Genomic DNA, 27,743 nt, shown 5'->3' with positions numbered 1-27,743 from the left:
CCTTGAGTGAAACACCAAACTGGACTGATGTGGAGCCGTGTGTCAAATATTTGATTGATAAAAGTTGATGATGTGAAGTGTTTTGACCAAGTTAGTAACCTGAAGCAGTTTGTGGAAAATTACAAGAGTCGGCTTGTAATACCTTTACGTATACAGTACAGTATTATGTTCTCCCCATTACTGTGTTACATACTGTTACATTGTTACCAAGAAGCATTGGTTATAAAATAAGTAGTTACAACCAGAAGTGTAGACTGTTCAGTACTGAAGAAACTGAAGGTAAAATTCATGAAACAGTAACCAATATCACAATAAAAATTTCCAGTTCCGGCCGGTTATTTTTCTAAAATTTCGGCCGGAATAAAAATTGAGGCTCTGGCCGGAACTAAGCTCCGGTGCATCCCTACTTGAAACAACAATGAATTCAGACATGAACTTGGTCTGACTGAATGAGAATGCTATTTTCTGCATTACCATTGGCCATATGGATAATGTTGACTGTTACTAAGCATTGCACAGTACCCATGCCATGGTAGGTTCTGAAAAGGAATGTTAAATTGTGGGGTAACTCCCATAAGACCAAAACAATTACTTATACTTATACTCTTAGAATTAACAGTGCTTCCCTAATAATTTAGTGTGACAACCTATACAAGTCCAGGATCATGATGTTACAAAATAATTGTTCTAAGTCAGTAACACAATCAGCTATGCAATAATGAATGAATTACACACTGCTTTGTAATTTCACATTTCCTTTGCACTAGGAGACTTTTCTCAGAAAGCATCATGTAATACCAGTTAGATTGCCCTCTACCATATACAGTAAAGGAAAAAATAAATAAAAAAATATAAATTAGAGTCCCATCACAATATTTATGCATTTATTGGTTCTTTCAACAAAGATACTGTACACAATAGAACGTCGCTATAACATGAGATTCGTTCCAAGAGAGGTCGCTTTAAACCGAATTCGCACTAAATCAAAGTGTTGTTTCAATGGAATAATTTACAGTAGTTTGGTACAGTACTTGAGAGAAACACCAAATACTATAAAGACAGAGAGTCTACCCAGATGCACCTCAGCCCATCTCCTAGAATAAACAAAACATTGTTTTTTGTAGCATTATGTGAAAACAAACACTCATAAATCAACACAGTTAAAATTATAGGACGTAAAATGGTCTGTTTACTGGCTGGAAAGATGGGGGGAGGGATGAGGTGAGGTGATATGTTTGACAGTTGATGCCAAGGTCCAGTGCTTATTTATTAATCTGTCCTTAAGAGTGACTAAGTTTTCTCTTTTAAAATGTCACTGAACTGACATGTTCTAATTTATTTTATTACAAAGGGATAAAATTTTTATTTCTTGTGCAAAATATAAGACGTTTATATTCAAATTACTCGCTGTCTTGCAAGGATTCTAGCAATGCAAATTATATTTTCCTAACCTTAGTCTGTGATATTATATAAGATAAAAACTTAAAAGCCCTAAACAACCAAACCCTGGCTGGGAAGATAGGGGAGAGGGAGGGAGGGTAGGCGACAGTGACATGTTTGACAGTTGGCACCGAAGGTCTACTGAAGTATTTAATTGTTTATTTACGGCCTTTAGATTGAGTTTTTGTTTTTTGTTTATAAAATGTCACAGAAGTGACCGGGGAGAATATAATTTACATTGCTGGAATTCTCATAAGATAGTGATTAATTTGACTGTAAACATGCTATAGTTTGCACTAGACAAAAATTTTAGTAATCATTTAGTACATTATTTTGAGTACATGTACAATACAGCTTTGCCCTTAGGACAGTGTAGCATACCCAGAGAAACATTAGGCACAAAATTTTAAATATGATGCGCCAGATTGACTTGCGCAAAATAGAAAAGATTCGCTTTAAATTAAAACATTGTCCTTAATTGTGGGTGTCGCTTTAAATCAATAATCTTAAATTGAATCGCTTTAAATCGACGTTCTACTGTATCACTTTTGTTGATAGACGAAGACTTTTCAAAGGTACCTAACACTTTACCTAGGAAGAAAAACTGTGAGCTAATTTTATGTTCATTTCATAATAACCTCACAAATAAGGCACTATAAGAAGAAGACACACAGATAATACTATAAGATCTACTGAACCTAACCACTTCATAGGAGAAACAAAGGTAAAGTAACCTACCCATATATCTGATTTCGTGGTAATTGGTCGGCCAAGGTACAAGTCGATCATTTCTGGAGCACGGTAAGCTAAAGTAGTATAGCGCTGAATTTCCTCTTCCACCTTAGATATACCGTCAGTTGTCCCACACAACACCCGTGCCGTAGCAGAACCAAAGTCGCACAAAACATAGCTACCTTCACTACTGATGAGGATATTTTCTACCTGGAAAAAAGGAAAGCAAGAAACATTATTACCGATAACTACATAATAAAAAATAATCAGGAAATATCATATACACTCATGCGCCGGTTAACGTCCTAGATACGTTCTTGGAAACGTGACGTTAACCGAAATGGACATTGTCCGATCATCACAAACTTTTTATTTATACTTATGTGTATGTGGAATACTATATACATACATATACACTTTTACTGTTAAATCACAACTGTAATGTGATACAGGTGATTAATTTTTATCTCTTGTGCAAAATAAATGACGTTTATATTAAAATTATTTACTGTTTTACAAGGATTCCAGCAACGCCGAGCAGATGGGGGAGAGGGTGGGAGCGAGCGAGGGGACGTGGGGGGAGGGGAGGTAGTACGTTTGACAGTTGGCGCAGGCCTAGGTCTAACGCGTGTATATTTATCAGTTCTTAGGTGACTAAGCTTCTCTCTTATAAAAAGCCAGTGAAATGAACTGGGTGAATATAATTAACATAGCTGGGATTCTTGTAACATACTGATTAATTTGAATATAAAGATGCTATACTTTGCACTAGACAAAACAATTTTAGTACCGTAATCAAATTAGTACATGTGCACTGCAGCTTTGCACTAAGAAATCTATGTAAATATACCCAAAATTAGTTGAAAAACTTTTTTATAAAATGTACTACAGTATTGTACACTAATGTACAACAATTTTTATCTCCTGAGCAAAATATATGATGTTTATATTCAAATTATTGGCTGTCTTGCAAGGATTCCAGCAATGCAAATTATAATCTCCTAACTTTAGTCTGAGATATTATATAAGATAAAAACTGTAAGCCTAAAAGCCTGGCTGGGGGGAGGGACTGATGGCTCCGCCACCCAGCGAGGGGTTGGGGGGGTTGAGGTGATAAGTTTGAGGTGAAGGTCTCTGTGTGTTTATTTAACAGTCCTACTAAGCTTCTTTCCTTTTAAAATGCCAGTGATATGACCTAGGAAAATATAATTAACATAGCTGGGATTCTTGTAAGATACTGATTTATTTGAATATAAACATGTTGTAATTCGCACTAGACATAACAATTTTAGTACCGTAATCAAATTAGTACATGTGCACTCCAGCTTTGCACTAAGGTCATTTATTTCTTTTACGTTTCTTTTAGTATGGTGTGTGCATGTAAATGGATGAAAATAAATGAACAAATTTATGTAAATCTACCCAAAAATTCAGTTGAAAAACTTTTTATAAAATGTACTACAGTATTGTACACCAATGTACTACATTTTTTATATCTTGAGCAAAATATATGACGCTTATATTCAAATTAATCTCTGTCGTGCAAGGATTTCAGCAATGCAAATTATATTATCCTAACTTTAGTCTGAGATATTATATAAAATAAACAAAGAACTGACCAATATTTTATCTTGAACACGAGGGTGGTGGGAAGACGGGAAGGGGGTGGGGTGACAGAATGTCTGGCGTTTGTTTGTTTGTTTATTTATTTATTTGAGATATGATTTGACAGTTGGCACTGAAGGCCTGCGTGTTTATTTATCATTCCTTAAGAGTGACTAAGCTCTTCTCATAATTTTCCACCCAAACGACCTGGGTGAATATAACTTACATTGGAGGGATTCTTGTAAGATAGTAATTTATTTGAATGTGTTTTTTTTTTCAATTTAAATTTTAATTGTTTATTCCTTGATAAAGGAAGCGGGATCCTAGTGCTGTCACTAGGTACCCCTGTACCATAACACCAGAAGCAACTGGCAAGTGTCACAAGTATATACAGTACAATGCAGTCATCTCTTGGTTATCGCGCCTAATTGGGACCCCGGCGATAATAAAAGTACAGAACCTATGGGATTTATTCTAATTGGATCATTTACCCAAGGCCCAACCCCAAGTTTCCCATTTTACGACCATTTATACCCACTAAATATATATATAATGTTATGGTAAATATCATAAACACACATAAGCATGGCTAGGTTTATTACAAAGTGATGAAAAGGGTACGCTTAATACTGTAGTTCACAAAACATGTAGCTATGCTTTTTTTTATTTGGTCCCCCATCATATGAGTCCATTTTCTCTCGCATCAGGACGCCTGAGTCCTCCGTTTTCTCTCTTAATCTTAGAATGCACCAGAGACTTTACTATTTTTAGTAATGCCACAGAATTTGAAATTGCAACCCCAATTGCAACTGGGATTGCAATTGTTGAGGCAACTAGATATGTTTGATTACAGCAAATGTGTTATTGTCAATTTGTAGGTGAAAGATTTTATCCTCAATAGATGTAGGTTAACATTTCACCTGTAGGCAAATGCTTAAAAAAGCCTAAGTAAGGAAGCATATTCCTTTAACACATAATATCTGACCAGTATGGGGAGGATCATCATGTCTCCGTCACGGGGTCGTGGAGTGGTGGTCCAGCAGGCGTCACGTTTTTTTTGAGAGGCTGAACCTGGGATCGAGCGTTAACGGTAGCATGACTGTACAGTAAGTTGTGTCATCTGGAGGCGAATTTTTTTTTTTTGAGTTTGAAAAATCGGCCCATGGTATTAATGATGTAGTTCTATGTGCAGAATCATGTAATATCTTCAGATTTGAAAAGTTTTCATTTTTGCTAGGTAAATTTTAACTTGAAATCTTATGAAAATTCAGTATTCCCACCCTTTTACCAACACCACTAAATAGCTTATTTAAAGTAAAGTAAATGTATCAGGTGAATTTATTAGGATGAAAATGATCCAGAATAGTGAAACGAATGATCTTGACACATTTATTAAATTTAATATTCCTTTAGAAAACAAAATCATCAAATACAAAAACCGGTTTTACTACTACGACCCGGTGTTGCTGCACACCATAGAGAACATGTCTTTCTTGCTTCTGTTTCTACTCATCACCTCCCTGCTGACCACCTGAGCTCGGATGTAGCCTTCCCTCCTCTCCTGGCTGTACACGTGACTGCTGGCCTCGCTCACTTGCTGTACACAACGCCTATACTCTGGGTGTGCGAAGGCCAGGCAGGGACATGCATGGGGTTGTCCAGGAAAGCTCTGACTTGAACATTGGTGAGGCTGCAGGTAAGAGGGGGCTCACTGCCAGCCTGGATGTTATCCAGATCTATGAGATCAGTGAGAGTCTTGGCACCTAGATTGACTTCAGGAGTCTTCCTGACCCTGAAGGAATCGTCACCAACTGATTCGTCATGCCCAGATCCTCTCATAAGTCTCATATCCAAGATCTTTTTGACTGCCACTCTTCTCTCCTCCTCATCCTTACTCCAGAGCATTGTCTGCAGAACTGCCTCGGGATGAGCATACCAGGAAGATCTCCTCACAGTCTGCTCCATTACCTGAACAGCCTTGGCTGACTCCTCAGGAGCCTGCTGGAAGAGAACATGCCTCGGACCTTCGGAGAACGATGACTTGACCTTTGTTGAACCACTTGGCAAGTAGACACTACCATGAATTGGGACAATAAGTCTCAGGTTGTGAAGCTGGTTCCTTCAGTTTATGATGATGACCAAATTCTGCAGAACCTGAGAGCCGTTGTGAGCCACCTAGAATGGGAGACTGGACCTATCTGCAGGTAAGCAAGTCTATCAGGCATGACCCCAGTTTTGATGGCACTGCAAATCATGCAACCATAGTACTGGTCAGTACTCAGGTCGTCAATGACAGTATGTGCAAGCTCAACGAGTGGAGGGCCAACTGTGATTTTTTCAAAGCTCGGATTTATTTCTAACTCAGTGGCAGAGTCCAGCATCTTGCCAAGAGGACCAGACCATCTGTTGTTTGAAAGAGTCTTGCCATCCAGCTCCTGGATCAGATGTCTGAATGGCAACTCGTTGGTGTGGAGGTCACAAACAATCCAGACCAGCTTCCTCCCAATCTTCCGCTCTATCCACTGTATGACCCCCCTTGCCACCCTGTGTTCGTGTTGGTGCTGTCCCCTCCAATGGCCTGCAGGGTCTGGTCTACGTTCCTCTCTGTGAGCCAGTTCACAATGTTATCTGCCACTATCTCAGCTGGTTTCCTGATGTCATCTTTCTCTGGAGTGAAATGCCACAAATACTTCCCTCCTGGTTCACTGCAGCAGGAGTAGTGTTCCTCCTTCACCATGGCAGGGAACAACTTGTCAGAATCTCCAATTTCATGAACACTTTAGTGTCATCCCTTCTCCCATCAAAGAACAAACAATTGATTCCATTTTCTCTTATCCCCTTATCAAACTCCTCTTCTAGGTTACTGACAAGTTTATCCTGAGCTCTCCTTACTTTGTTATGATCTATCACCAGGTGAACATCATCAGGTGTTATCAAACCACCGTCAACCCAGCAGCTGTTGCTATCTCTGCAGTTTCTCTGCGACCAGTGTGGTGTCGCATGCTGGCCAGAGCTATGCTCGGGATATCTTCCCCTATTTCGAATCTTATGCCTGGAAGGTTTGGGATCATTATTTTCTGGGTTAGGGACAAAGTCACCATTCTCCTGGTCAGCACTCGGATCAGCCATAGGAAAGTCATTAAACTCTGAATCAGCTTGACTCCAATCATCGGCCTTTTTTACCTCACCATGGGCCTTCTCAAGTCTCTTTTCCTCGGCAACTCTTCTCCTCTTCTGTCTCTCTGTGGCAGCCTCCTGTCTCTTGGACTCCGGAATATCTTGGCTAGAAATCATGAGAGCTCCCTATACGCTGCCTTCTCTGTGCTTTTGACAAAGGCCAGTTCGATCACAGGAATCTTCATAGTCTACGCTTGCAAATACAGGAGATGTGGGCCTCGGATTTACAGTCACGATCGCATCCCAAAACTCCAGGATCAGAGAACAATTGGGCACTTGCAAGTAATTATGTCAAATAACCGGTCCAGTTGCTTGGCAAAGCTGTCCTTAACTGCAAGTTTTCCTCTCCCAAGAGAGATATCTTGCCTTTTCCCAACTGGCTAGCAGTCTCTCAATAAACTTCTTCTGACTTGTTATGACTGGCTTGAACTGAGCGTTAGCCAGAGTGTACTGTGCCAAGACAGCTTTGGTCATATCACTGGCAATGTCTTTGTTTGTGTAAGTTCTTGGGTTCTTTCACTGATTTGCCTGATTAAAACACCGTATCTCAAAGCATCTCTCAATGTAGGCAACTCGACTTCAGGAGCTCTCTCCCAGACCCAAGATAGTGACTGAGATGGCTGGATTTTTGGTTCCTCGTCCTGACACAAGCAGCCATCGCAAATATTATCAACTTATAAATGCGCATCAGAATCTGAAACAGAAAAATATTTTAGTTGGGTTGTTAAAGAATGAAGTCAGAAAGCAATGTTCACTATTTAATTGTAATGCACTAATGCAGCTGGGTACGTTAGATTTTCGATAAATTTCACGCTAAAATTTACCTAGCAAAAGGTCGCAAAATATTGAAACTGAAATTATTTTTTTTTTATATGCACTAAAATCTACCAAAAAAGTGATGGGCCATTAGTTTTAGCTCATCTTCCCTCCTATGACACACCCTAATATAATACTCTATTATATCAATTTTATTGTTTATCATAGTATTTTTTTTTTAACAAAGTGGTTATAGTGCTACTGGTGGCAGACATGCTAACAAATGACTTCGGTTGTGTTCGGATTGTTGAAGTCAATTAAATTTTTACTGAATAGGACCAAAGGGGTCAAAGTTGAGATACCTGGAAAATTCAGATACAGTGAACCCTCGAAGATCCGGACTAAAAGGGGGAACCACCTGTTTGAAAAAGCCATTGTCCGAATCTTCCGGCAAATGTAGTAAATGTATACAAATGATAAATAATGAAATAAAAAAACCACCAAAAATACAGTACAGTATTACCCCGCCTAACGCGGTTTCACTTAACGCGTTTTATCATATCTTGCGGTGCCTCGCCAGGTAGACTTTCACTTAACACGGATTTTTTCCACATATGCGGTGAGTGTCCGGCTGGAAGCGCTATTTTTAGATTTGCCCCACCGCCACCCTGCCTGACTGCCTGTTTTAGCTCATAAAATTCATACAAATTACCCGCCAGAATATAATTTACATTGCTGGAATTCTTATAATTTGGTGATCATTTTGAATATAAACATCATATATTTTGCATTAGACATACAAATTTTAGATAAAATTTTTTAATCTGAGTATGTTATCTTTTGTGCAAAATATATGACATTTATATTAAAATATTCCTGGTCTTACAAGGAATCCAGCAATGTCAATTATATTATCTAACTTTAGTTTGAGGTATTATTTATGACAAAAAGTTAAGTATTCTGGTTTTCCACACATCTCCTTGGGATGGTTGGTGGGGTTGGGGGAGAGGGACGACCGACCATCTGTTACCCTGTGAAGAATATTTTTTTTTTATTAATTGAAGATATTTGTTTTAGCTCATAAAATTCATACAAATTACCCGGCCAGAATATAATTTACATTGCTGGAATTCTTACAATTTGGTGATCATTTTGAATATAAACATCATACATTTTGCATTAGACATAAAATTTTTAGATAAAATGTTTAATCTGAGTAAGTATGTTATCTTTTGTGCAAAATATATGACGTTTATATTCAAAATATTCCTGGTCTTACAAGGAATCCAGCAATGTCAATTATATTATCCTAACTTTAATCTGAGGTATTATTTAATACAAAATGTTAAAATTTATTTTTTTCACCCACTCTTTCTCTTGGTGGGAGGTGGGGGGGAGGGTTGGGACTGACCGTGCGGTTGGAAGAGGTGGGGGAGACAAGGTGGGGTACTTTGATTGACAGATAGTGTCCTGAAGATTATTTTTTTTTTTATTAACTGAAGATATTTGTTTTAGCTCATAAAATTCATACAAATTACCCGGTCAGAATATAATTTACATTGCTGGAATTCTTATAATTTGGTGATCATTTTGAATATAAACATCATATATTTTGCATTAGACATACAACTTTTAGATAAAATTTTTAATCTGAGTAAGTATGTTATCTTTTGTGCAAAATATATGACATTTATATTCAAAATATTCCTGGTCTTACAAGGAATCCAGCAATGTCAATTGTATTATCCTAACTTTAGTTGGAGGTATTATTTATTAAAATTTAGTGGTTTTCCCCCAACAATTTCTCAGAGAGGGAAGAGCTGGCAGTGTAGTGTGAGAGGGGGAGGGAGTCATGTCCATTATTTGAATGGACATTAACTTGGCGACTGTATTTCTCTATTTCTCTAAGTATTAATTGTGTGCATGTACCATCATAAAATTAAGATGTTATTTTTACTACAACATAGTTATGTGTCTTCAAAAAGTGGAGTTTGGGGGTCAGGCCGGTTTCTATTGGAATTAATCCCATATGTTCTGTTGTTCACTTAACGCGGATTTCACTTAACACGGGACCCTCTGGGTTCTATTGACCGCGTTAAGTGGGGTACAACTGTACATATTATCCTGACCACTGGGGTTAGTTATACAGACTTTTTCCTGTGAAAAAGCCATAATTTTGAGCAACATATTACTGTACTCACTATGTACTCAAATGTACTACACTAAAGGACAAAAATTTTTATCTCTTGTGCAAACTATGTAATGCTCATACTCAAATTATTCGCTATCTTGCAAGGATTCCAGCAATGGAAGTTATATTCTGCTAAGTCTAGTCTGTTGCATTTTATAAGATAAAATCTTTAAGCCTAAAACTAACTTCACCCTGTTTTGGGAATGCTACCACCAAATGTACAGCACCTTATACCCAAAATATTGAGGTGCCGCAGCACACTAAGCAACCCCCTTCCTGTGTACATGTACTGTTTGGAGTGAGAGGAGGAGAACTGACTAACTGCAGAGTTTGTGGGGGAGATCCACATATGCCAAAGGTCGGTCCCAATACTTCCAACGGCTTCATGGATAGCTAAATTTTGATTGTGAATCTTGAAAAATGGGTTGCTAATGATTTTACATGAATTTTAAGTGAATTCACAATTATGGAGTTTGTTATCATACAAATTTGGGGGATTCATTTGACAACAAAAGCATCCTTAAGGCTGTATATCAACCCAAAATTACAAATTGAAAAATAACCATAACATGGTCTGGTAGGGAGAGGGCTAGGGGCATGTGGCTAGAGTGACAAGTATAACTTGGCAACAATGCCACCAGTGAGGTTAATAGATGCAAACAAAAAGAAAATTACCTGTACCTGCAAATCATCTGTATTATGTAATTGTAAATTAAAAGCAGCATATACAGTAAAAGTCCAAAAATCCGGATGCCAGGAATCCGGACCACCCGAGAATCCGGACTTTTCGAAAATCCAAACTTTTTAAATTTAGCGGGCTTTTGTGGGTTACGTGAATGAATGGAGTTGCTTTAAAAAATTAATTTACATAATTCTAATAATAAAATTAATTGTAAATTATAGGTAGCTAATTTTGTTAGTTTTGTAATTAGCTTGAACTGAAATGTAAAATTTGAGGCACTATAAATCTTTTGTGTGTATGTGTGCATGCGTGAATGCCACAGCTGCACAGGGACAACAAACGACCACACGATCGCCACTTTAAAACAAGCAATCAAACTGTGACAACGTATGTAATTTTGAGTCCTACTCTTTCCATGTACAGAGTACAGGCCCATAATAATGGCCCCTAAAGTAGATAAACTTCGTTGTGTGAAGAAAAAGAAGAACACATTGAATTTGAGTGACAAACTTGAAATAATTAAGAAACTAGAATGTAATGTGAGCAATGCTGTTCTAATGGAAACATACAAAATTGGAAAGTCTACAATTTATGATATAAAAAAGGCAAAGAATAAAATTCTAGAATTCACAGCTTCTTCTGAGCCTTACATTAAAATTGCTGAAAGAAAAAGTTTACATTGGCCCAAATTAGAAAATCTTGATAAAGTGTTGCACGAATGGTTTTTGTTAAAACGATCAGAAGGTATGGCAATTTCTGGGCCGATGCTTATTGCCAAAGCAAAATCTTTTAAGGAGCAAATGAACATTGAATCAGAGTGCGCATTTAGTGATGGATGGCTTAGGAATTTCAAGACTCGTCATGGTATTAGACAGTTTGTTTACATTTTTGTCTAGTGTTGACTTTATTTTTCTTTAAAACTGCTCGTTTTGATAAATGAAGCATGCTTTATTTGATAATGAATAAACTATCAAAATGTACTTGTTCATCTCTTCTTTATTCCTCCTTAAATTTTAATTTTAAAAGTACTGCCTGAGAATCCGGAAAATCCGAAAATCCGGACCGACCCAATCCCCAAGCAGTCCGGATTTTTGGACTTCTACTGTATATTGAATGAGGTTCTGCTCTCCATGTAAGGTAGGCAAGCCACAGGATAAAGGAGCTCACTGGTAAAGTTAACCTATCACAAGCATGTAATGGATAATTAATGTCAACATAAATGACCCATGAACAAGACATATGGACATGTCTACTAATGCCTCTGAATGCTGGTAAGTAGAGGAGCACCTGTATAGTGTTGGCAAGTACAGGGGCACCTGTACAGTGTTGACAAGTAGAGGAGCACCTGTACAGTGTTGGCAAGTACAGGGGCACCTGTATAGTGTTGGCAAGTAGAGGAGCACCTGTACAGTGTTGGCAAGTACAGGGGCACCTGTATAGTGTTGGCAAGTAGAGGAGCACCTGTATAGTGTTGGCAAGTACAGGGGCACCTGTATAGTGTTGGCAAGTAGAGGAGCACCTGTATAGTGTTGGCAAGTACAGGGGCACCTGTATAGTGTTGGCAAGTAGAGGAGCACCTGTACAGTGTTGGCAAGTACAGGGGCACCTGTACAGTGTTGGTAAGTAGAGGAGCACCTGTATAGTGTTGGTAAGTAGAGGAGCACCTGTACAGTGTTGGTAAGTAGAGGAGCACCTGTACAGTGTTGGTAAGTAGAGGAGCACCTGTATAGTGTTGGTAAGTAGAGGAGCACCTGTACAGTGTTGGCAAGTACAGGGGCACCTGTACAGTGTTGGCAAGTAGAGGGCAGTATAGTGTTGGAGGAGCACCTGTATAGTGTTGGTAAGTAGAGGAGCACCTGTATAGTGTTGGCAAGTAGAGGAGCACCTGTATAGTGTTGGTAAGTAGAGGAGCACCTGTATAGTGTTGGCAAGTAGAGGAGCACCTGTATAGTGTTGGTAAGTAGAGGAGCACCTGTATAGTGTTGGTAAGTAGAGGAGCACCTGTATAGTGTTGGCAAGTGGAGGAGCACCTGTATAATTAAAAGTTCAGGTAAAATATACTGGTTCAGATATTCCCAAGTGTTGATTGTAGGATAAAATTGGTGCCATAATCTAGATATTAATATTCTTGCTCCAAATGTAACTGTCTAAAGCAAATACCTTTACACTCAGCAAGATATCATACCTTTAAATCTCGATGAATGATGGGAGGGTTGACATGATGAAGTCTTGACACTGCATCACACACATCACAGAAAATTTTAAGGACCTCAGCTTCATTTAAGCCTGTGTGAATCCTGTAATGATACATTAATATTAAATAAAGCATTCAAAAGAAATATTATGGCTAAAGTTTAGGATGCCAAGTTGATGTTATAATGAGTTTAAAAATAAAATTTGAGCCATCAAGGGAATGTTTTTTCCTGAGCTACAACCTTGTCTGTCCAAGTGATTTTGACTTTTGACAAGATAACAGGGGTGGATCCAGGAAGGGGGTGGATGGGGGGATGAGGGTCTGGACCCCACATTTCATCAGAAAATTTCAATACTTTTCCCTTAATGCAATATTGTACTCAGGTATTTTTGTATAGTAAAATGTAACTACTACTACTGACCTCATTACAGACACTACCCGGGTTAGAGAACACTCAGTTTACAAAAATTTGAGGATACAGAATGCCTCCCATAAGTCCCATTATAAAAATTTTTGGGTTGCACAAAAGTTTGTTATTACAGAAGGTAACTATAGGGCATTTTTTGCCAGCTGAGGAAAGATGTCCCGCTCCCTCCTCAAAAGTTACAGCTGATTGGCTGTTGTAAACCTGTCTGATTTAGTCCTGAAGTAATGATGTATTTCTAAATGAGTTTATTCATAATCGTTGGGATGACCGTTTCTGACGAGAAAGATATTTAGCTAAATTATATAAAGATACACACATTCATTATTTCAAAAATAAGTACATAGGAAGTTTATCAGAAGTATTATACAGTGGTCCCTCGGTTAAAGAGCACAATTCGTTCCAGAAGCTTGCTCGTTAAATGAGAAATTCGTTAACCAAAACCATTGTTTCAATGGGTTTTTGGGTAATTGGTTCCAGCTCACTGAAAATTGCCTGAAGTCAACAAAAAAGGTAGTAAAGTACACTTACTTTGAGGTGTGTATGTAGAAGGCTCCTGGATGATGATGATGATGATGATGATAATTAGAATGGGGGTGGAGAAGGGAGAAGAGAAGTCACCCCATGGCGCCATTTCACCCATAAATTTTAGTTCTCTTGGTGTAATTCAAGATTATTTTCTTTAAATCAACACTGCACTGCATTATATACAGGTTGTACCTCTCTAGTCCGGCATTCTATGGTCCGGAAACTTCCGTGGTCCGGAATGATTTTAGTTTGCCCAGGAGTATTACATTTTCGCCCCTCAGGCTCCAATGTGGGTCAGTGACCTGTGCCCAGGTGGGATAATCCCCGTAAAAAAAAAAAAACAACAACAAAGCCGTGGGAAACTTAGGTTTGTTTACATCCGGCAGTTCGGCTGCTCTTTCTCTCTCTCTGTCTATACAGAGTACAACATTTAACCCTTCAATATATATGAACAGTAAATAAGTGTTGCTTTCATATTCTTATGTAGAGTAATGACGATATGTTTTCACATGTGCGCACTTACATACGCGATATCACTTTTTTCTTTCACATTAATGGTTAGATATTTATATTGTTCCATTTATTAACATTAAATAACATTGCTTCAAACAACCATATTAATTTTTACATCAATTTTACTACAGCTACAACCAGGGTCTTATTTTCTTGTTTTATATGTAGAACCAATCAGTCACTGGTTTTGGAAACATTAACAAAAACAATGCCGGCAGCCGTCTCGTCTCCTCGTGTGTTTTAATATTCCACGAATTATTAATGAATTGTATTGTTCATTTTGCACACACAAACATTAATTCTAAAAAAAGATCAGAAACATTAATTAAAACATATATGAACAGTAAATAAGTGTTGCTTTCATATTCTTATGTAATGACGATATGTTTTTCACATGTGCGCACTTACATATGCGCAGTCTCACTTTTTTTCTTTAACATTAATGGTTTGCTACTTTTATTGTTCCATTTATTAACATTAGATAACATTACTTCAAACAACCATATAAATTTTTACATTAATTTTACTACAGCTACAACCAGGGTCTTATTTTCTTGTTTTATATGTAGAACCAGTCAGTCACTGGTTTTGTAATCTACGAAAACAATGCTGTCTCATTTCCTCGTGTGTTTTAATATGCTACGTATTATTAATGAATTGTATTGCTCATTTTGCACACAAACATTAATTCAATAAAAAAGACATTCAGTAATAAACAATAATGAATCTTTTGTACATAAGAGAAATGACGCTGTTTACACAATTGTGCACGTCGTCTGAACGTTGGCGGGCCATTCAAACCCATTGAAATTTGAGTTTCCGCAGTCAAAATTTTAAATTATGTAGTGTTTTTTTCTGTCCAAATAAAAAACGTTGAATTAAAAACTTGCGAAATTTGAAAAGCTACTGTACGACATTTAACCCTTCAATATGTCTTCAAAGATACCACGAAGCAGTGAAAGTGGTGCTAACGTAAGCGCAAGTCACTATCTGTCCAGGAAAAGAGTGAATTTCCATGGTCCGGAAATTTCCATGGTCCGGCACCGGTCAGGTCCCGAGGTTGCCGGACTAGAGAGGTACAACCTGTATTGTCAATATGTAAAATATATTTCAAAATGACCAATAATTTGACTGGAAACACAGAAAAAAAGCATTTATGTTGAAGAGAGTCTGAAGCAGCAAGATGTTACCTTCACTGAAAAGACACAGAGACTGACGCCTGTATGGTGTGTTGACAGGCTGTTTGGCGTGCTAAAAGCTAGTTTCCCTCTACTTAAATTATGTTAAAAAATTGTTAAAATGACTAAAAAATTTAATATAAGACTTTTAAAATTATTGAATAGTAAAGACTTCTTGATATTTACTAAAATAGTAAGAAATTTAAGCCCTAGAACCGATTACTGTATTGGCGGACTAATACCACAGCTAGTGTGCAAGCGAAAACAATTTGGGGGCCGCTCATAAGGAATTCGTTAATTGAGGGAATGCTCGTTAACCGAAGTTAAGAATCTTATGGAAGGTAATTCGTTAACCGAGGGATCACTGTACATGAATTAATTGTTAAACTCTGGTATCAAATTCAAGCTTTTGGAGGACGCATTTAATATACAGTATAGTCTGGGTTTACGCGGATATTTTATACGCGGATGGCCATTTACGCTGCACCTGTCCAGAAGCAATAATTATTATTTATGCGGCAAATGCCATCATATAAGTGGCAAGCAGCGGGGCAAGGTGCTGGGCGCTGACGTCACCGCTAACGTCAGACTCGCGCCGATGACGTCGCGGACTATGATTGGTCCACGTATCCCACGCACCCCCTCCGCTGCGCGCTGTGATTGGTCTATTTAACCTTGCCACCTCTGCCACCCACGCTCTCGACCACCGCCGCGCCAGTCTGACTGTCCCCGCGTATATTCACTCGTGCCCAGGAACCGGTTTTGTGTTTTTCTTTCTACACAATGGTTTCCGCTGGACCCCCACCACCCCCGAGAAGCCCTGAACTACCTGGCCCAAGCCGGCCCAAGCCCAAGAAGGTGCGACGCGCCTTAAGCTATGACGTAAAGTACAAGATCGTCATGGAGTTAGAAAAAGGCACGAGACAGGTGGATCTGGCCAGACATGGAGTGAATGAATATACAATCCGCACTATCAAGAAGGATGCCGGCAAAATCAATGAACACATGAACATTACCAAGTCTGTAGGTGCCTCGCTGGTGAAATATTGCTGAAGACCAAGAGTTTGTTGGTAAGCTACATTATTCATCAGTCAAGAAGGAACATAGGTTGACACTCGGCACTGCAGGACTACGCCCGAGAACTCTATGCAGCAGTAACAAGAAAAATGGGGGTTGCAGAGCCGCCGCCAGGAATTTTCCCCCATTTTTCTGGAAAATTCTGGAGGAAGGACAGTACACCAACGACCAAGTGTTAAATATGGATGAATCGGGGTTGTACTGGAAGAAATTGCCATCTAAGACCTTCGTAGTCAAGTCTGCTAGCAAGTGTCAGGGACGCAAAATGCAGAAGGAGCACATCACTGTACTGTTCACCACTGCTTAGCTGAAGTTGTCTGTAATCCACAAAGCCCGCAACCAGCATGCCTACAAGAATATGGACATGAGCAAGTTAAATGTCCACTGGCTAACCTCAGGGAAGGCGTGGATGTTCTCTCATCTGTCCCTCTCCTGGTTTGATAAATGTCTCGTTCCTGATATCAAGAAATTCTGCGTGAAAGACAATGTACCATTCAACATTTTGTTGCTCCTCGACAACGCGCCATCGTCACCCCAACGTAAAAGTGGTCTTCCTTCCCGCTAACATTACGTCATTAATCAAGCCCATGGATCAGGAGTTGATTTGCAACATGAAGGCTGCTTTCTCCGTGGCGGCATGTGTTGGAGGGTATCCCAGGTGGGAGGCAGAGGTAACCTGTGGCTGGAGAGGCTCAGTCTGTTGCTGTGGCATTGGAGAATGCAAGAGAGGCTGCACAAAGTTTTAGAGCTGCAGGCTTCTCCGAGACCACCAACGACGACATCCTGGAGGTAATCAGACAACCTGAGGTGACTGCGGACGAGATGTTGGAAGATGGCGGCATCAGTGAGCAGCGAGGTGTTACAGAACAACAAGAGCAGAAACTAACACATGCTGATGTGAAGGATGTCATCGAGTTAGCTGAGAGAATGAAATTCATCCTTGCCAAAGACACAGGCAATCATCGCTACGAAGTGTCTAATAACCTTCTGTTGCAATCCCTGGAGCCCTATGTTCAGCTGTATCACAACCACATCAATGCTAGCTGTCAACAAAACATCACCGAGTTCTTCACCCCCCACCCACCACAGCCAGCTCAAGTCAGTGACAGTGAGGATATGGACTTCGAGGGGTTTGACGAGGAGGCCCTGCTAGGTGGACAGAGATACAGGTGAAGGCCAATAATCTGCCCTCTGCCTCGGAACCAACCCCCCATCCCCGTGTGCCCAGCGATCTCTTCTACTAATGTAAGTGTTAAAAAACCTAATATTATTGATATTTCTCTTATATATTAATTGTGTGTGCATACCATCATAAAATTAAGATGTTATTTTTACTAAAATGTACAGTATTGTGTCGGCGAAATTTTTGGAATATTCAGGCTTTGGGAACGATTTTCCGAGCAAATTTCAATTCTGGCTATCGGGGATATCTGGGTTTGAGAGAATCTGGCTAATGCAGATATAACTGTAGGTTTTTTTTTTTTTTTCGGGGAATAGCCCAGTCGTGAACAGGGTTCAGTAGGTCAGCAAATCACCAGTAGATCTCGCCTGGCGAAAGCCATACTGCTGGTCAGACAAAAGAGAAAGGTGTTCAAGGTGATGGAGAAAATGATAGTTTTGAAAATCTTAGAGAAGGATGAAGTAAGGGCAATGGGGCGATAGAGAGATTTCAATGGTCATCCTTCGTTGGGATGGGCTTTACCAAGGCATGCTTAGAAGAAGAAAAGCTTGGGTTTTGAAGCAAAGGCAAAAGAGGCGAGCAAGCACAGGGGCCAGAACTTCAGAACACGAGGGGGTATACCATCTGGTCCATGCGCCTTACTCACAACCAGATTGGGTAACACACCACCAACCCTCGGAGTGGTGATATAGGAAAGTGCATAGGTTCAGTAAGAGGAGCAGGGGTAGGAGGGATAGAGTTGGAATCCTCAAACGTGGAGATAGAGGAGAATAAGGTGCCAAAGAGATTGGCTTTATCAGGGGGAGAGTTGACTATAGAGTTATCTGGTCAGAAAAAAGGAGGAAAAGAAGGAGTGCAGAAGTTATTTCAGATGCTTTTGGTTAAGGACCAGAAGGATTTACTAGAAGAGTTAGTAAAGTCAGCACTTTTTTTTTTTTAAATTCCACTTGGCCCTGTGAAGAATAGCCTTAAAACAATTCCTAGAAGTAATTAAAGTGGAGTAACAGGAGGAGATAGCTTCGTAACTGATATGCTCTCTCTCTCCCCCTGCATGCAGGAGAGCAGGAGCGATCAAACCATGATTGTAAAGTGAAAGTTTTGGTAGATGGGATAAATGCACTCATACCGAGGCATCCCGAGTGGAAAAGCAACATGCTTGCTGTCTTAAAGAGTGTGTGTGTGTGTGTAAATAATAATAACAATAATTAACGGTTTATTGAAAAAGTTTTGCAGCCCGAAGGCTGAAAATATACATTAGACAAAAATGACTTATTGCATACAAAGACATGGGGTGGGTGGGTCATTTAACAAAGGCTTTCATTACTAAAAGGAGAAGGAACATGAACTGTACATACAAATTATTATAGTTAGCAGCTGATGGCCCGGTCTAGTATCTTGCCATACTGTGTGAGGTCACACGGCCTCGTGGTACAGTAACTCATCCGTAGGTGTTGGTATGAAGGACCTCTCGGAGTCATGGAGACACCGAGTGGGGTGGTGTTCACGTGGTGCAGTAACTCATCCGTAGGTGTTAATATGAAGGACCTCACGTAGTCATGGAGACACTGGGTGGTGTGGTGTTCACATGGTGCAGTAATTTGTCCGTAGGTGTTGATATGAAGGACCTCATGTGGTCATGGGGATACTGCGTGGTGTGGGGTGGTGTCACAGTACCTCACTCTACTGGGTGGTGGTGTGTTATCGCGTAGTCAGGTGTGAAGTCGACCCACTGTTGTTCTCAGAGTGGAAAGATTAGCACCTCCTGGTCAGAAGATGGTGGTCAGTTCCCAGGGGTGCATATCCCACTGGTGGGTCACAGCTTTCACTGGTACTGTCTAGTGTGTGTGTGTGTGTGTTATTATAATAATAGTAATAATAATAATAGTAGTAGTGGTAGTAGTAATAATAATAATAATTATAATAATAGTAATAATTAACTGTTTATTGAAAGAGCATGGCAGCCGGAAGGCTGAAAATATAGTTACATAATTGGAGAATGGGTCTCTAGATTTACAAATAATATATAAGTAACATAAGTGATACAAATATGAAGTATAATAACGAGGTGGGGAGAAGCTCAAACTACAGGTTATTTTAACATAGACAGAGCAAAAAGTAAGATTGACTGGGAGTGAATACACTGGTTGATTACAAGTTATTGATAATTTTTACAATGGTTGGGACTGGGCTGTTTTTATTTCGATCAGTTCGTGCTCGTATGGGCTGGATGCGGTTGTGAGGCTGAACATTAATTCTCGGATGAGGGATCTTGGGTGGTAGTAGGAGCCGGTATCGAGGATGGTGCAGAAGCTTCTCAACAAATTTGCAGATGAGGTCGTGGTGATGGTCAGAGAGAGCCAAGAGGGTCAGTGAGTTGAGTGCTTCTTGATATGTGGAGTAGGAAGGGGAGAGAATAATCTTGCATGCCCTCTTTTGCACTTTTTCTAGGTGTTTATGTTGTGTGGCATTTGAGGATGAAAACCAGGTAGGGGAGGCAAAGGTGAGCTTGGGAAGTATGAATGTTGAGTAAACACTGAGGAGCTCGGGTGCAGGAACTCCAAGGGACTTGAGTCGGCGGAGGAGGTGGAGACGGAAACTGGAGGATTTGACAACTTCACCGACGTGTGGTTTTCCAATTTAGTTTGTTGTCTATGGTGACGATGAGGAGCTTAGTGGAATCTACAACCTGGAGTGTGTTGGGACCTAAAGTAATGGAAGGGGGTGGGACAACGTCAGAGGAGAGGTTGATGTGCATAACCATGGTCTTGGTATGGTTGATGGTGACGTGGTTGTTGGTGGCCCAGTTTTGGAGACTGTTCAATAAATCCTGAAGGGCGGTATAGTTGGGAGCAGAATTGTTGACACTGGTCCCAATATTTTGAATGTAAACTTCATATATTTTGCACAAACGATAAAATATTTGCGTTGTGTAAACCAAATTATTACATTAAATCTAAAATTTGTATGTCTAATGTAAAATCCATGATGTTTATATTCAAAATGATCATCATATTGTAAGAATTCCAGCAATGTAAATTATATTCTGGCCAGGTAATTTGTATGAATTTTATGAGCTAAAACAAATATCTTCAGTAAATAAACAAAGAAATATTCTTCAAGGACACTATCTGTCAATCAAAATACCCCACCTCCGCCCTAGCTGGGTTGGTCCCTCCCTCCCTACCAGAGAAGCGATTGGGAGAAAATAGTATATTTACATTTTTAGTAATAAATAATAAACCAGACTAAAGTTAGGATAATATAATTGACATTTCTGGATTCCTTGCAGGTCAGGGAATATTTTGAATGTAAACTTCATATATTTTGCACAAAGATAAAATATTTGCTTTGTGTAAACCAAATTATTACATTAGATCTAAAATTTGTATGTCAAATGGAAAATCCATGATGTTTATATTCAAAATGATCATCATATTGTAAGAATTCCAGCATTGTAACTTATATTCTGGCAGGGTAATTTGTATGAATTTTATGAGCTAAATAAAAAAAAAAATAATAATAAATTATACTTCACCGCGTATATGAGTAGATGCACGGCGGAAAGTGAAAGTCCGGTTCTGGCAAGGTACCGCGTAAATGAGAAATCGCGGAAAGTGAAACCGTGTAAAGCGGGGTAATGCTGTACTTATTTCCTATAAATAATTCATTTAAAATTTAGTTTATTTGCATTATTTTTCATAAAAACTGATTGGCGACACACACACAGTCTGTCGCCAGGCTGTCTGGCTGCCTTTGTGTTTGGTAGAGCAAGTAATGCATAGAAATAATTATTAGAATAATAATTCCAAAAATAAAGTTATAATCTAATCATAGCATTATTTTCCAGTAATACTACACTACAATACAACTACATGTTCATTACTTTTAGCAATATTACTTTGATACAACATGATAAAATGGACAAACAATGGAAATGAAACAAATGAAAGTAGGTAATTATGTTCAAGAAGCTTCCCTGTGGCCGAGGTGTGGAACCTGATAATCCGCTCTGGGCATTTAAACAGTGGCGGGAAAAGGCGCGCATTCTGGAATGTCACCCGGGCGTACGGGTGAAGTCTAAAACAACATACACCCACCCCATCTGCCTCCCCTGCTGACTGGGAGAATGGAGGAGGGAGGAGGGAGAGTTGGGAGGAGAGGGAGAAGAGGGAGGAGAGGGGGGAGGGGGAGGTGGGGTGTTGACAGCCAGGAAGGAAGATTAATGCATATTACGTAGTTGTCTGGGACTCGAGGATTATAAAAGGCAGTGGGTTAAATTTTTTTCACTGAGAAAATGTCAGACTTGATTTAGCAGAATATAACTCGAGTTGCTGGAATTCTTGCAAGAAAACAATTAATTTTATTATAAACATTCCATAGTTTGTACCAGACATAAAACTTTTGTAATTAACTTAGTAAATTTTAGTATAGGTTGTGATAATTTATGCAGTTGCTCAGCAGTTGTGGTTGCAGTAATGAAGCTTCGTGACATCACTAGTGTACAATGCGTCTCCAGATGCCCTGGTTTATTCATTGATCAGTTGTGTAAGTGCAAATGTAGCCAAATCGAGCCATCATGCATCAATTTAAAAACTAAATAATAAAAAATTATACAGTGGTCCCTCGGTTAATGAGCACAAATCGTTCCAGAAGGTCGCTCGTTAACCGAAAAACTCATTAACCGAAACCATAGTTTCAATGGGTTTTTGGGTAATTGGTTCCAGCTCACCGTAAATTGCCTAAAATCAACAAAAAAGGTAGTAAAGTACACTTACTTTGAGGTGTGTATGTAGAAGGCTCCTGGATGATGATGATGATGATGATTAGAATGGGGGTGGAGAAGGGAGAAGAGAAGTCACCCCATGGCGCCATTTCACCCATAAATTTTAGTTCTCTTGGTGTAATTCAAGATTATTTTCTTTAAATCAACACTGCACTGCATTATAGTCAATATGTAAAATAAATTTCAAATTGACCAATAATTTGCTTGGAAACACAGAAAAAAGCATTCAGTTGAAGAGAGACTCAAGCAAGATGTTACCTCCACTGAAAAGATACAAAGACTGACGCCTGTTTGGTGTGTTGACAGGCTGTTTGGCGCGCATAAAACTAGTTTCCTGTACTTCAATTATGTTCAATAATTGTTAAAATGAATAAAAAATTTAATATTAAACTTTTAAAATTATTGAATAGTATAAACTTCTTGATATTTACTAAAATAGTAAGGAATTTAAGCTCTAGAACCGATTACTGTATTGGCGGACTAAAACTACAGCTGGTGGACCGCCAAATGCAAGCGAAAACATGTGGAAGGTCGCTCGTTAAACTCGTTAATCGAGGGAATGCTCGTTAACTGAAGTTAAGAATCTTATGGAAGGTAAATCGTTAACCGAAATCTTGTTAACAGAGGCGCTCGTTAACCGAGGGGTCACTGTACAGTCAGTTCTGCTATAACGCGATAGTTGTGTTCTTGTAAAACATCGTGTTATAGAAATTCGCGTAATAGAAATAACAGGGCTTATGGAGAAAATAGGGTTAGGTGCAGATTACTACTCGAAATCGAAAAAAATTTAGTAGTTACCCTAACACAAAGGATAGCAGTCTAAATAAATGTTACATTCATATCTAATAATGAAATCATACAGTAAATGTAACACTTTACCTTGAAAAAATATGAATATAACTTGATAGGGGAGAAGGGTGATTTTGAGGTTGATAACACCGAGCTTCTCTTCAAGTGTTATAGCCTTTCTTTTACGATCATCACCGGGAATGCGATCACCAGAACGCTTCTTGGAGATATTCTTCTTTACCATATTCACAGTTAATACCACAAAATTGGAGAAATAGTAAGCAAAAATCGCGTTACAGCAAACAAGCGTTCGCGTTATACAAATATCGTTCCTCTATTCATAAATCACGTTAGAGCCAATTCGCATTGTCAAAACTCGCGTTATAGCAGAACTCACTGTAATGTAAAATGTTATAAGACAATGGCTTAGTAGTGCTGTTAATGCGTGTGCTGTGTAAGTGTCTTGGCATGTCACCTCACCACCTGACTCTGTCACCTCACCCTTCGCCTCATTAGCTCAGCTCAGAATTACACTGATTTATTACAGTATTATTTTACTTTTTAATTATTGTTGTACATTTAAAGAAATATTTATATTTGAACAGTAATAATAAATAGACCCATAGCAGGAAAATCCAGCGTTACCAACGCGGCTGGTCTTCCCACCCACACACCAACCATGTGAGGATGTGGCTAAACATGGCACAATCTATCTTAATGCCGGAAACCCTTGTCCCCAGGCCCTGAGCAGAAAGGTTTGGAGTGATTTTCTCGCCATTTTCTCAGATTTTCTGGTAATTGCGATTATTTCATAAGTAATATTTGCTCCTAGACCCAGATGTAAAAATTTAGACAGATTTGCCAGATATTTTTTTTTTCAGAAAATGATCCTGAATTTCTACCTCGGCATTTGTTCCCAAACCCAAATTTGGGGAATTATCAAGAAAAATTCCGAGCAACTTTCAATTCCGGCTATTGGCGAGTTCCAGGTTTGAGGGATTCTGGCTAACAGAGATATTACTGTACCATATTTTACGGAATACAAGATGCAAGGCCACATAAGCATTTTAGCTGGGAGTATTTAGGATTTTTTTTTTTTCCTACTGTAGCCATAGTTTTTCTTGAAATAACATACAGCATACAGTACAGTACAGGCATCCCCCGTGTTACGGAAGGGTTCCGTCCCTCGAAAATTGACCGTATCGCAAAATTCCGTAACACGAAACCTATTTTCCCATTGACTTCCATTATAAAACTGGAGATGCGTTCCTAAAGAAATTTTTCAGCCCCAAAAAAGTCATTCAAGCACTTTTATGAATGAAAATAAACATTTATAAACATATACAATACAGTACATTAAATAATTTGATATACCTTCTTAAAACATCAAGTTTAATATACAATGTAATGCCTTTGCAGCTTCTTTTTGCACTACTGTGGTCACATTCACTTGATGGCCTCTTTCCAGTCATCTTGATTAAGGGTAATGCACTGTACTGTACTTACTGTATGTTTGTAAAAGTTAAATCCAACTGCTGGGGCGAGAAACATGCGTGCGCACGTAAGGCTGATAATGTAACAATGTAAATATAACAATTTCTTATATAATTCTTAAGACTACAAAGCCTTACATTTCATTCATTAGGTGCAGAAGGTGTTTCCTGCAGTACGTCATGAGGAGAAGAACTTCGTAGACACCACCTCCAATGTGTGTGACGCCAGAGTCGACGTATCCCACCACCGTTCTTGGGCCATGGAGCATTTTCTGTAAAGCATAATCATCCATCTGATTACATCAAGATGTTAAGTTATAATGATGAATAATGATAAAGGATTGATCTTGAAATTCCAGTTTATACTTGTGCCCAGAACCAGGCAGCTCATGTTATGTACTGTACTCACTGCACTATTGGTCTAGATCTAACCTTATGATTAGTCTGTCCTCCCCTACGCAAATATCACTTTTAAGGAAATGCTCAAACAAGGGTTTTCTCTCTAGTAAATTAAATGGAGGAGGACTGAGAAGTGCATAACATCACATCAGTTAGAGTTCAACTTGCCTTTTTTCTCAGATTAGCCATGATCGCTTTCTGACATCAACCCAAATTCATTCCCTGCAGACTTACATTAACCCAGAGAAGATGGGAGGGTTTGCAAGACACCTAGTTCCAGGCTTGGTTATAATATGCAATTTCAGGATCAATACAATAAATCCTCGCTTAATTTCGTGGTTCCGTTCCTGAAAACCGCGATGTTAGCGGAAACAACTTCAACAGAATCAATTTTTCCCATTAGAAATAAGATAAAATAAGGGAGTCACATTCCCCAATCTCCCTTTGCCCCATAAAATACATTACATATACATAAATTCAATGGCATTTTTGTAGAAAATAGTATATATTATACATCCAAAAAGATAAATAAACTAAATCATTTTGTATTGTACTCACTGATGGGCTGAGGTGGATTGAGTGTGTGGTGGGTAGTGGAGAGGAGGAGGGCAAGAGAGAAGGGTGGCGAGTCACTGAGACTCAGGGGTGGCTCCTCCTCCCGCTCTGATTGGGTGATGAGCAGTACAAAATAGTCCGTGACGGCGTTATACCGAATCGGTGGGACATTATTTGGATCATAGGTATCTAAAGAGTAGCGACGTAATAACGAAACAACTTTGTCAGGGCCAACGTTAAACGAGGGCTTACTGTACTTCATCTATGGCCAGTGTCTTTCTCAAGGTGGTTCAAGAAACTGAAGCCAGGAGGAAACATATTAAATGTTCTAGTTGGAGGTAAAAATGCTAACCTAACCAATTTCCCATCAGTGCAGTCTCCATGTCCAGTTACAGCTCAAATATAGTGACCGAAAATGGGATGCTTATCTATGGGATAGAAGTGATGGACAAAAGAAAAGCAGTGTAATTGGCTTGAGTTAATGTGATGCGTCTGGCAACTAAGATGGATATAAACCTTGTAATTATACAGTGTTATGATTTGATGTTTAACGATGAAACTGTTTAGTAGTTAGGGTAAGAAATATGAATGAACAGCCCAAACAGAATAAAATTTATTATAAGAAAACCTTCTAATTTCCAGGTTCGCACTCAAATACACCCTGGCCTTAAGTCAAGCATTAAAGACTCAATTTCAAATGCATTCATTCATTCAATAGAGAAGCCAAAAGAAAATACTAAAGCCAAGTTTTTTTTTTCATAAGTGAAAAGGAAAACCATCTAATTTTAGTTTCCCAAAGGAAAACTGCTTTCATAGATACAAACTCTAGCTCATCTACCACAAACATTCCACATCAATCAACGAATCTAAAAACTTGTTCCAGAGATCCAGTAATCTGCCTCAATGGTTTCTCTAAAAAACAAAGACACTTAATACTGACAGAATGACCAATCACAAAACCCTTTCTCAAAAGTCTAGAGGACTAAACAAAGCACATCTATATACAGTGATATCCCCGTTAGCCGGTACAATTGATGCAAAGCACTTCCGGGGATGAAGGATTTCTGGCTAACCAGACGACTTTCTCAAAACCCGGAAAAATTCCTTATCCCCGGAATCTATTTCGGTTACTGGGAAAAGTTTCCGAGTGTCTAAACTAGACATCTTTCACAGACACACACTAGCCCACTTCCCCAGAACATTTCTGGGTGCTGGGGATATTTTCCTTGAGTCTAAACTACCGGAGTCCATAAATGCAGTTCTAATTAAGTTAGAAACTCCATTTCTTTACTATAACACTCCAGAATATTTTACCCAAATGTTTGGTTAAATAAACATATCTAAAAATTTAAAATCTCTATGATATGGGCATGAATGAAGCTGTGTGTTACAGCAAAGACTTATTATCCACTCCCATGGAGCTGTGATGGATTAGTGGGTCTCAGGTAACTGACCTGACCTGATGCATTGTCAGGTGGAGGTAGGGTGGGGGATTAGTGGTCTCATATTACTGTCCTTCTAATGGAATGTGAGGTCACCCATTCTTGTGTGGGGGATTAGTGGGTCTCATGACCTGAAGATGTCTTGAATAAACACAAAATTTAAAGTATTTTTTGGGAGATTGTGATAATTATAAGTATAAATGAGCAAGTTGTATCCCTTCAACATTACATTACATAACATTTTAAAATATGGAGTGAGAAAGGTAAAAGGTGTGGGTGATTAGAGAGATGGAGTGGAAAGGAGTGGTAACATGCACCAGTGTTGCCAAGTGATAAGCTCCTCAACAGCTGATCTTTTAATTCACCTCCATGCAGTCACACAACAAGACCCTCGCTGGATGCTTGTTGTCTTAATTCCTGTGTGTGTATGTGTGTGTGCGCGTGCGTGCATGTGCGTGTGCATGTAATAATAATAATAATAATTATTAACGGTTTATTGAAAGAGCTTGGCAGCCAGAAGGCTGAAAATATACAGTTACATATTTGGGGAATGGGTTACGAATTACAAATAATATACAAGTAACATAAGTGACACAAATAAGACA

General features: G+C 39.0%; 1 protein-coding gene across 1 annotated transcript in view; it reads right to left on the bottom strand.

The window, feature by feature from the left end:
* The window catches only part of LOC121873162, a 433,416-nt gene that overhangs the window by 304,713 nt on the left and 100,960 nt on the right, over positions 1–27,743 (bottom strand). Inside the window, exons 3-5 of the mRNA XM_042376488.1 lie at positions 24,881–25,014; positions 12,769–12,880; positions 2,179–2,382 (exon numbers count right to left, since the gene is read on the bottom strand). Coding sequence (XP_042232422.1) covers positions 2,179–2,382; positions 12,769–12,880; positions 24,881–25,014 — 450 coding nt within the window. The remainder of the gene's footprint in view (positions 1–2,178; positions 2,383–12,768; positions 12,881–24,880; positions 25,015–27,743) is intronic.

Source organism: Homarus americanus, unplaced genomic scaffold, assembly GCF_018991925.1.
Source record: "Homarus americanus isolate GMGI-L3 unplaced genomic scaffold, GMGI_Hamer_2.0 scaffold32929, whole genome shotgun sequence".
NCBI classification, from domain to species: Eukaryota; Metazoa; Arthropoda; class Malacostraca; order Decapoda; family Nephropidae; genus Homarus; species Homarus americanus.
This window is presented reverse-complemented; position numbering and strand designations above follow the sequence as displayed.